Source organism: Sinocyclocheilus rhinocerous, unplaced genomic scaffold (genome assembly GCF_001515625.1).
Source record: "Sinocyclocheilus rhinocerous isolate Xijiao unplaced genomic scaffold, SAMN03320098_v1.1 scaffold1826, whole genome shotgun sequence".
Lineage (NCBI taxonomy): Eukaryota > Metazoa > Chordata > Actinopteri > Cypriniformes > Cyprinidae > Sinocyclocheilus > Sinocyclocheilus rhinocerous.
The window spans coordinates 10,124-21,695 of NW_015645117.1; the positions used below are offsets into that span (position 1 = coordinate 10,124).

The window sequence follows — 11,572 nt, forward strand, 5'->3', positions numbered from 1 at the left end:
TGTGTGCAATCAGTGCAATGGCTGATGGGATATGTAGTCCGGGATGACATGCAACAGTTTGTGTTGTGCGAGAGTCACTGTAATGGAAGTCCATGGACAGGATTCATGACAACATGAGCCTGTCCGAATAATTTCTGCATAATGTGCAAAATGTTAAAGCAGGACAGGGTTTATGCGTTAGTATTTTACGGCTACAATAATGGGAATCAGACCACTACTTGATGGTTGAATCATTATCAATAAATAAAAATTCTCTCACAATTTTTGCTGTAACAAATGTGCTCTAGAAACACACAGCTACAGCAGTCTGAGAAAAAAATAGTGTTAAAAAGTCAAGGGTCAAGACTAAAGCAAACACGTATCTCCACAACAGTGACTTCAAACTTGATTATTTTCAATAAAACATCAATATCTAAATTAATTCTCAATAAGAAGTTTTGTATGAAAGAAATAATGTCAGACTGGTTTGTAATAAGTTATTCCATGGTCTGTCTGAATACTGGATTCTGATTGGCTGGCAGGTATGCAGTAAAACCGTTTAATGCACAGGTAGTTCCAAGTCAGTTTAATCACCGTTCTGTATTAATGCGCTGCTTTAATTGATGCACACTAACCAACACGCATCACTCGTGCACGCACACACACACACAGAGGTCAGAGATCGCTGATCGCGCTGCACACACAAACTCTCTCTCTCTCGCTCTGTCTCTCTCAAACGATCAATCGATAATTAATTGAAATACATGCTATAATTCATTAAAATAAATGTGGTCTTACTGCACTATTTCATCTCTGTGTATGAATATGAAGCAGGCAGAATGCTAGCGCTAACATGCCGCAACTGACGAAAATAACTGTCATTTTTACCCATTCGGTCAAATATTGTGCTGCAAAGAGCAATACTAGTTTTAACTTGTCTATTATAACTTGGCAAATGACCATGGAATGAGTGGGATAATCAACGGCTAGCCGCGCGTTAAAGGATTTTAAATGCACGAAGTGGAGGCAAAGAACCGCCCGACGCGAAGCAGAGTTGATTATCCCTTACTGAAGATGCTGAGATCTAGAGAGATCTGTTAGTGTTTAATGTTCGGTAACACTTTATTTCGATAGTCCACTTTAGACATTCTATTAACTGTAAGTAACTTTGCAACTACATGTCAACTAGCAGTAAGTAGAGTATTAGTAGACTGTCTGCTTAATATCTTCTAACTCTTTTTTTGTCAACATTCTACTAACCCTAAACCTACCCTAACAGTCTACTCTGAGAGTTAGTGGACATGTAGTTGCAAATTAATGAGAATTAGTTGACATGTAGTTGACATGTAGTTACAAAGTTACTTATAGTTAATAGAATGTCTAAAGTGGACTATCGAAATAAAGTGTAACCCAATGTTCTGTAGTCTGAGTTTTGTGGGTCACCGTTGTGCTGAAGAGTAGAGTGTGTGCTTCAGTCCAGGAGAAGCCCAAGAACCATTGATGTTATATTATTTAAATAATTATAAGTGACGTGACGTGACATGTGGCCAAGTATGGTAACCCATACTCGGAATTAGTGCTCTGCATTTATCCCATCCAAAGTGCACACACACACCCGGAGCAGTGGGCAGCCATTTTTTGCTGCGGCGCCAATAGTCGTGGTATTGAAGGTTGGAGAGAGCGCTGTACATTCACTCCCCCCACCCACAATCCCTGCCGGTACGAGACTCAAACCCGCAACCTTTGGGTTACGAGTCCAACTCTCTAACCATTAGGCCACGACTTCCCACCCTTATAAAGGCTGTAACTGTGTAGTCGCTGATAGTTGCATTAGTTCATGTGTGTGTGCTGTTATTAGCTGATGGTTAACTACAAGAGATTTACATTTCACAGAGATTGATTCACAATAATGATCCAGGAAATACCTGTTAAGTAATAGTGTTTTTTGTAAAACAGTTAAGAAAAAATTGGATATTTTACCTTCTTTTTACAGTTTTTTGTTTGGCTGCTGCTTCTGCCAGTCATTGACCGCTTTTTAAAAACCAATCTTTAACCATTATTTCCATTAATGCTAAGTGTTTGGCACCCCGTGCTGCCATCCATTTCACTGTTGCAACACTAAGATTATTACAAAATTATCATTTATAAATTCTTTAAAAATGTATAACAGAGTGTAAATTTATTTGGATAAAAGTATCTGCCAAATGCGTAAATGTAAATATAAATACTCTTAAAGGGTACGTAAAAAACTGACATAACTAAATACATTAAATTTTTTGGGGATGTTTGCAGTTGCATCTAACCATGAAATATGTGGGTAAAAAAATGACCCTCAAACATCATAATCTTAATAGAAATTTTGTATTCACATTCCACAACACATCACATCACAAGAAGTCACAAAAAGTCAAGAAAAAAAATCATTGGTTTACCAGTATTCCCAACAACTCAAAAATCGATTTGGGTCAAACTGACCTGCAACATAATACAAGAGCTGAAGTTGGTCCGTTTCTCAAGAACAAATCACTGTTTGCAACCCCATAGACACTCGATATTTAGTTTACACTCCACTGAAGGCTTTGTGTCTGTGACAGAGTGCAGTGCAGAGAATGTGCGAATCCCCAAAGCACGAACCACAGAGCCTACCTCTGGAAAACCAGTCTGCCAAAAACCCCAGAAATCCTCTGACACATACACACAAACACAACACCTCCTGCGCTCAGGGTCTGGCCAGCGCTCAGTATGTGAAACATCTTTCTAATAGTATGAAATAAGCTTTTCCATGGATATGGAAAACACCCTCCAGGGCAAGCTGAAATCAAACTCAGACTCAGACCTGGGTTTGGGTTTTGAAGACGTTAGAAGAAATGTTTTTTGGTACCAGATAGTTTAATATCATATCTGTAATGCTCTCTGATCTGAGTGATACGGCCCATATCATCCCAGACCTCAGGGGTGCTTGCGTTGGCATGTTTCGAGATCAACAGCACGGCCAAAATATAATCACACACAGACCGAGGCAACACACAACCCACAACGACTGGAATCAAACCTTCTGCTATTTTGAAAGATTACAAACGCTTGGAAGGCGCGTGCTAAACTCAGCAAGAATAAAATGAGTGTTAGAAATATCTGACATCTTCCTGCAATGCCCTGGGAGCGTCATCCAAGCTCTTTCTCAATGTCCGATCTGCTTCACGTCAAGACAGTCAACACACGTTAGCTAAGAGTGGAACGGAAATTAGCATGCTCCAACGCTGAAGCAATATCTCGTACTGGCGCAGGAAACTTCAGAACCCATTGACACATAAACACTAAACATTTGCACAGAACGTGCTGGAGATCTTGGAAAGAAGTTTGCAAGTTGTGCTGGTGAACTTGCCATTATGTGCTTTGTTTAGTTGCTGCCCCCGAGTCTGAAATGAAGCTGACTTCACAGACCAAACAGGCTCTCTTCAGAAGCCCCACAGGCACGACATTAGCATGTGAGCTAAACTGACATATCAAAGCATCTTTCCTCTGTCATGCTCAATGCACACTGATTGGCCTCCAAGGTAAAGCAGCTGGCCTTTTACTTTAATCGGAAACAGAGCATGTGCCGCGCGTCTTTATTTTCTTGCTTTGAAACAGAATGTAATGCATTATTAGTGTTTGCTTAGTCAAGTATCACTATTAATATTGCTCATGCCTAAAGTTAGTGACTCGATCCACATGCTACAGACATGAATGGTACTGTTTTTTTAGAGAGGGAGGGTGTGCTTCTGCTTTTCTACATGATTGGACATTTGACTTTTGCCTGGCCAATAATAAAATGGGCGAAAATATACCAGGTGACAAATGAAACCCTTTGTAAAAGAGCGTTTATTTGTATTGAATGTGCACTTGTAAGTGTACTTCAAATCTTGACAGTATATTTTTGAAAAGCTGTACTTAAGAGTAATTAAAGGGGTCATATGATGATGCGATTTAAATTTTTCCTTTCTCTTTGGAGTGTCACAAGCTCTTAGTGCATAAAGAAGATCTGTAAAGTTGCAAAGACTAAAGTCTCAAATCCAAAGAGATATTCTTTATAAAAGTTAAGAGTCAGCCACGCCTACCTAAAACGGCTCGTTCTAACACGCCCCCACATATCTACCTCACTATGTGGGAAGATTTGCATAACGCCGCCCAAATGTTCAAGCAAAGAAAGAAGGCTAACTTTTATTCTCGCTGTAGTATTGTAGGGATAGCTGGTCAATCAGAGCACACCTCGCTTTTCAGACCGATTAGTTTTGTAAAAATCGACGCGTTTCAGAAAGGCGGGGCATAGAGGAGAAACAATAATGTACAGTATGTGGAAAATAATGTTTTTTTTAACCTTAAACCGCATAAACACATTTCATTACACCAAATACACAAAATAATGTTCTTTTTAGCAGCATCATATGACCCCTTTAAAGAGAGTACACTTTCGTAACTGTTTAACACACTTTACATTTTAATGCATTTTTAATCATGTCAAATGTAAAAGTGTTAAACTACATTTTAAATAATTTTGTTTTAGTAATATTTGATCAAGTTTTAAAATACAGTTCTGATGTGTTGACTAACATACTAAATCACACGTAAAATACTTGATTATAACTGTAGTTATCTGTAGTTTGTTTTCCAAAATGACATTTAAAGTTAATATACTTTAGATGTACTAAATTGCAACTTCATCATTACAAATGTCTAATTACAAATATTTTTTAAATATGTGACATGCAAGTGTATATTTTACCATAAATGTTAGTATATTCAGCATTACACTTTATTAATTACACTAATTATTAAATACAATTAAAATGAAATTACATATAATTAATTCCTATAAGTATATAATTAAGTCCAATAAGTGGATCAAAAGAGCACTAGTTCAGATTAGAATAAATAAATAAATATAGATATATACTTTTTTAAAGTATGCTAAAGGGTACTTCTTTTTCACAAGGCCTTGTAGCCTGGACTATGAGGTTTTGTACTTCAGAAATGTAAAAATATATATTTCTTATAATTGTTCTGTTTATGTCACCATGAGTGCTTCTTGTAACATATTGACAGTATTTACTGCTCTTAACAAGCTACACGATCATGAAGGAATATTTCTGTGTCTATAGTCATAACTGTTTTTAAGGCTCTGGTGGATGTGCTTACAGTAAAATGAGATGTCTACACTCTTGTTCTGTCTGAATTATTTGCGCATCACTGGCAGTGGTCAGTGTGTGGAGTGTGTCTCTCCCAGCAGCGGCGGTGGACACATTAGCACACTCATACACACTATTCAACTCATGTCTGGAACAGCTCTCTTTGTCACATCAACAGAAACATGCACACAAACTCACACGATGACATTTCTTTCCTGACAAAAATATATTATGAAAGCATAATGGTTATGTCATATTCCATTATTATTTTTATTAGTGGTAGTAGTAGTCAAAATATTATTTTATTTTATTATTATTTAAATGATAAAAATCAAACAAATCTATAAAGAGATATATTTTCTGTTACTGTTACAATAATACTATTGTACTGTAAAAATAAAAATAAAATAATAATAAGAAAAATTATTACAATACTAATATTTTTGTCTGTCTTACTTTGCTTACTTTTGCTTTCAAGCGTTTAACGGAGAGCTTTTATTTTGGCAGAAAATTGCAGGAAGACTTGTTTTGATGACAACAGATTTATAATTGATTCTCATTTCAAATCTGGGAAGATGGTTGATGTGATGAGTTTGTGTGGAGCTGCATTTACTGCAAACCGAGACACTGAATACACTGGATCATGCACTGCTAGCATGAAAAAAATAATAATAATCTGTATAAATATGGAAAAATCACATCCCTGAAAAAGTCACATGAGCAATAAAGTTGGCCATCAATAGTGTGTCCTGTTGAAGTTTTTCTCATGTCTTGGGCAATATGTTCTGAAGTCTTCCTTTCTTCTGTGGTTCACTTCAGGTCATGTCAGGCGAACACAAATAAACTGACAAGAGTGTGATGAAAAGCAGTGTTCTGACTGAAGCACCTTCACATCTCTGTTTCAGATCCGTTTCCCCCAGAGACCCCACAGAATGCCAGAATAGGGAACCAGACGGTTCACCCTGACGGCACGGTGAGTGTTCTGGTCCTGTGGGAGGCCCCCGGGGAGAGCGACTTGGTGGTCCACCATTACAAGGTGACCTGGATCACTCGAGGAGCACCACCAACCAGCCAGAGCCGGGCTGGACGGGTCACAGATGGGGTAAGCCCTCCTGAGCTCAACCCTCTGTCTCACCCCTCTGCTGGCGTATTCTCTCAAATACTACGCATACTTTTATATCTCTGCTAAACTGTGAACCTGTGGGGGGGTTACGCTCAGTGTTTATGTATGTGGAAAGTTTATTTCAGAAGAATGAGTAAGAAAATTAAGCCAGACCGAGGCTGAAGATAGTGGCCAAAATCTTATTGAGGTTAGAGAACAATTTTTACCTTTCTCTCATAAAGTTGAACTGAACCCTTAGAGAGGGGAGAAATTTCCCCAAATTGTTTTTCTTGGTTCCAGTCTTGGAACGTCAGACCCAGGAAGTGCTAAATCTGCTACTGAGTTTAAGGATTTAAACGTATGTTTTCACTGGTCAGCCTCGCTCCCCTTTGGCCAGCGCCGCCTCACAGGTGTTGGACTCATGTGCCCCACCTGTGATGTAGTAAAGCGCTAAAGCCAGTTAAGTCGGTTCCCCACCACGACCGCAAAACAAAGACGCAGCTGGCCTAGTGATCAGCATATTTTATTGTATTCCAAGTGCTCTCCTGAAAGCCACAGCTCTCAAATGGTTTTGATTAGGTAATTTGTTTTTACAATGCAATAACCTCTGTGTCTGAGAAAGCAATCTATTTTATTGAACAGTAGCCTATAAAGCCCCAATTCAGCTGACAGATTTTTGTTCTCAGAATGGATCACTGCAATCATTTAAGAGTTATTGGGAGTAGTAGAAAATGTCAGATCATTTTAAAACTGCCTGGAATTAAGAATCTCTTCGGTCCAAAAAAACACAACTTTGTTGAAGCTATATGCACAGCGGCCCTATATGTCTGTTATTTCAGAATTTAAGAATGACAAAAGTATGGCTCATTTAACAGAACAGCAATATTTGTCTCTTATATGTACAGAAACTACTCCATTTGTAGTCTTTATTTGAAAGATTACAGTAATAGATGAAGATATCATGATAGACTAATTCAGTGTGACTTCCTGGACAAACTCATTGTAAGGTTTTAATGGTTAAAAAAGCAAGGGTGTTGGTTATATCTAATTCTTTTTTTTTAAAACCTCACATTATTGTACATGTTCTCTATGATGAAATGCCAGTCGGATACCCCAAAATGATACACTAAGGTATACAGAGCAGTTCTTGAATCCTGCACTGAGGAGACCAGCTGGGCTCCACATGTTTTCAAATCAACATAGAGGTTTCGTTGTCATGGTCTCGAGTGAGCAGATTGGAGGAGGTTGGAAAATTGTTCCAGCACAGAAGAACATACAGTATGATGATTCGAGTAAGCAGCTTTGTACTTCATAGTGATAGTACCACCAGGCACTACTCACTAATCCACTTGTATGAGGATAAGTGGAGGGGACCAAGCACTGAACCTTGAGGCACCTCAGTGGTTAGTTGATGTGGTTAGCTCATAACTCTGCGAAATGTTAAAGGATCTGCCTGTGAGGTAGGACACAAACCAGCAAAATGCAGGTTTTGTGATGACCAGTTCAGTGAAGGTGAACAGGAGAGTCAAGTGACTTACTGTATCAAAGACAGCAGAGCTGTGTTGTAGGACCCATGATCTGGTGTCGACTCTCAGCCACAGAGTTTAAACAATGACAGCAGGACAGTCTCTGTGGAATGTCAGCTTATGAAGCCAGATTAATTGTCATCCAGCAGGTTGTTCCATGACAGAAAAGTAGAAAGCTGAAAACAATTAATGAAAAACTGCATAAGGTGTTTATAAGGTCTGTCCCATATTGTCTGCTGAGGTGCAGGTCAATGGAGTGACCTGTGTTGTTGGTAAAGTACCTCCTAGGATGGTTGATAACATAGAGGTTTTCAACTGTTGTCCAGCTTGAAGCAATTAATTTTAAATGAATGACTCATATGAAATGACTCATATTAGCACAGATACCCTTCACATAATAATTATGATTTATGAGAAGTGTTTTTAATTCCGGTTGACCTAACTAATGCAGCATAACCATGTGATTAGGTGATGAATTAGGTGTATGCTTGGCTTAAGAATACCTTGGCTTAGTGAATACTTAAGATGACAGAGTGTGTCTGAATCCCAAACAATACTGGGAAGGCTATTCCAGAGTTTCAGAGCCAAACAGGAAAAGGATACCTCCTGCAGAGGATTTTGATATTCTTGGTGTAATTTAATAACCAGAATGAACATGATGAAATATAGTGTTATTTGAGCTCACGTAGGTATCGCAGAGCCAGACCATTCAAAGTCAAGTCAAGTCACCTTTATTTATATAACGCTTTTAACTATACAGATTGTGTCAAAGCAACTGTACAGCATTAATTAGGAAAATAGTGTGTCATTAATGCAAAATTACAATGGTAAACACTCCATTTTCAGTTAAAGGCAGTTCATCATTGAATTGAAAGCTTTATAAACAATTAGCAGAATTCTGAAATGAATTAAGTGACAATAAAATTGGACTGTTATGATTATTTCTTTGTTCTAGTAAGCACTCTAGCTGCTGCATTTTCCACTACCTGAAGCATATTTAATAATCCTAAACAACACCCACCAAGTACCACTTTACAATAATCTAGTCTTAAGGTCATAAATGTATGAAATAACTTTTCAGCTTTATAAATCGAAAGCATATGCCTTAAACAGCAGATTGCTATCAAGCAGTATATCCGGGTTCTTAACCGTAAAAGATAACAAGAGAATGCAACCATCAAGAGACAGGTGATATTCTAGTGAAGGGCTGTACAATATTTCACCACTTCAGACAATGCAACAGATTTTTTATTTTATTTTATAAAAAAAAAAAACATAACAAATAATAATCCAAAATATTAAAAAAAAAACTACAATCTACTTAATTTTCATGCAAATTTGTGTTCTTTCAACTAAGATGTGTCAATCTTCTATTGCTCACATGTCTTCGTGTGATATGAATTTGCAGGTCAGAGTTCACTAAACTTGAACTTTGGAAAATATTTAAATTCTAAACGTATGTGCACGAGCTAAGTATCATTGGCATGACAATGTCAACTAGTTCTATGTTTTCTGATAATGTCTCCCAAAGGAAGCATGTATGAGGAGAAAAGCAGAGGGCCTAACACTGAGCCCTGCGGCATTCCATATTTACCTTGTGATTGATGACATTTCTTCATTAACGTAAACAAAGTGGTAACAGTCACATAAGCAGTTCACTAAAGCAAACAAAATTCTCCAGTTTATTCAAGAGAATGTCATGATCTATGGTGTTAAAGACAGCAGTTAGATCCAGTAGTACTAGAATATAGATGCAAGCACAGGAGTTTCTGGCATTACAGAAAACACCTCTGTCAGTAGCATGGCTGGTATTGGGCAGGGCTCTTCAACTCCAGTCCTGGAGAGCCAGTGTCTTTCTGAGTTTAGCACTAACCCTAACCAAACACACCAAGCTAATCAAGGTGTTCAGAATAACGTGCAAATTACAGACTGTCTGTAATCAGTACAGACTGGGTTTAATTGGGACTGGTTATAAATTCAAAAATTTTTTATGTCTTAGTGCTAAACCATTACAAGATAATGTCTTACTTTTATTTCCTGTAGGATGTAACGCAGATGGATCTTCAGGGTCTACAGCCCAACACACACTACACTGCACAGATTCAGGCCGTCTCTTACTGGGGTCAGAATCGGCTCAAGAGCAGCCGAGCTCACCTCTCCTTCATCACCGCTTCAGCCACCAGTAAGAACTCTGAATTTCTGCATGCTTAGATTTATTTGCACTTTTGGAAAGTTCCAATTATGAAACTTTGTAATTAATTGTTTTCAGATTGTGAGCCAATTTTGACATTCAGTCAGTTTTACGGAGTAAATTTAGAAAAGGGTGTAAATGAAGGGGTGTCAGAAATAAAATATTTGCTCTCTTTAAAAGACTTGATTCTGGCCCCCTTTTTTTACCATGAATCAGTGGTGCCGATGATAATTGCAGCACAACAGAGCCATTAAAAACACAGAAAACCTTCTCTGGCAATGAGAGTGTTTTGTCAGAAATGTTGTCCTCTTATGGTGACTTAGATTTTGGCACGTGAGTACATGAGGTTAACCTTTTCCCAGAGGCAGCACATTTCAGTCCTGCATCAGAATCCAGAACTTATCTGGGTCCAGCAGTACCGTGGCTCACTAGGAGAGGATTTGAAGCACACAACCCGGTTTACTCTCCTCAACAGGACTGCAGTTAACCCCACACAAGTTTCTCACGTCCACTGTTGTTGTTATCAATATTTTAGTAATTCTGCAAAAAAATTCCAGACACAAGAGATATAGTGAAGAGATATGATAGTTTGGAAAAGTTCTGTGTTGGCTCTGTTTAGTTGTTTTATCTAGAGCAAAACTGGCATGCTGAAATATTCGAAGGCATAATCCATTTTTCTACAAATGAAATGTCTTCTTCTTTGCTTTCCAATATTTTTTCCACTCTCTTTCTTATTTTATGTCTTTAATATTTTCCCCTCTGGTTTTATCAGCCCTCTGTTATTTCTCTTGAGGTCTCTTAAACACCACATTAGTTATATCTCCATATTGCCTTACAGTAATGTATTGCAGACTGCCTAATGCTGAACCCAAGATTTCATTAGTCACAGTTTATGAACAAGGAAGAATTGTCATTGAAACAGAAACAAATATAATTCAAAACATCAGTGGTTGGTTTTGTCATTTTATTATAGGAAATCTTATCTCCTTATTTAGTGCAATCTTCTATGTGAGAGTCCCAAAGATGTGGGATAAACCTATTGGGATATCACAAGTTGAAGCTTGAACCCATAGCAAAGAAAAATCCCAAATGCACTGGGATGCACAAATGCACAAATGTCTCAGGTGTTTCTTCTAGACAGCAGTGAGATTTAGTAGAGACCTTTGCTTAACTGCTTCTCAGATGTTTCTCCTGAGAAAAGATCCAATATTATGAGAGTTTCGGAAGATATTTCAATATGAATGCAAACATTTCTCATTATATTCTTCCAAGATCAATCTGAGCAATGGCATCCACATTAATTTTATAACTCTGTACTCTATACAACAATTGTTTTCATTTGTCCATTTATTTTATGAGAAACATCTGTGACAGAGTTGATACTTGAATGAAACTTAATTATAAGATCTCCATTACATCTCATGAGGTATGAAAGCAACCTCTGAAGTGAAGATCAAATGCCAAACACTGGTTAAATGTAGAAACTGATTTGACTTTTATTTGCTTAAAAGTGAATGTTTATGACATCATACACCTCATCGAATTTGTGGCTGAAAATGTTTGCTTTCGAGTTTTCAAGTTGAAAATATTGCTTTTTTTTTTTTTTTTT

General features: G+C 37.7%; 1 protein-coding gene across 1 annotated transcript in view; it reads left to right on the forward strand.

Annotated features, from left to right (window-relative positions):
* Window positions 1-6,027: 6,027 nt before the first annotated feature.
* Window positions 6,028-11,572, forward strand: part of LOC107705830 (anosmin-1-like) — a gene marked incomplete at its 5' end in the record, with an annotated part of 12,803 nt that continues 7,258 nt past the window's right edge. Inside the window, 2 exons of the mRNA XM_016509311.1 lie at window positions 6,028-6,246; window positions 9,816-9,954. Coding sequence (XP_016364797.1) covers window positions 6,028-6,246; window positions 9,816-9,954 — 358 coding nt within the window. The remainder of the gene's footprint in view (window positions 6,247-9,815; window positions 9,955-11,572) is intronic.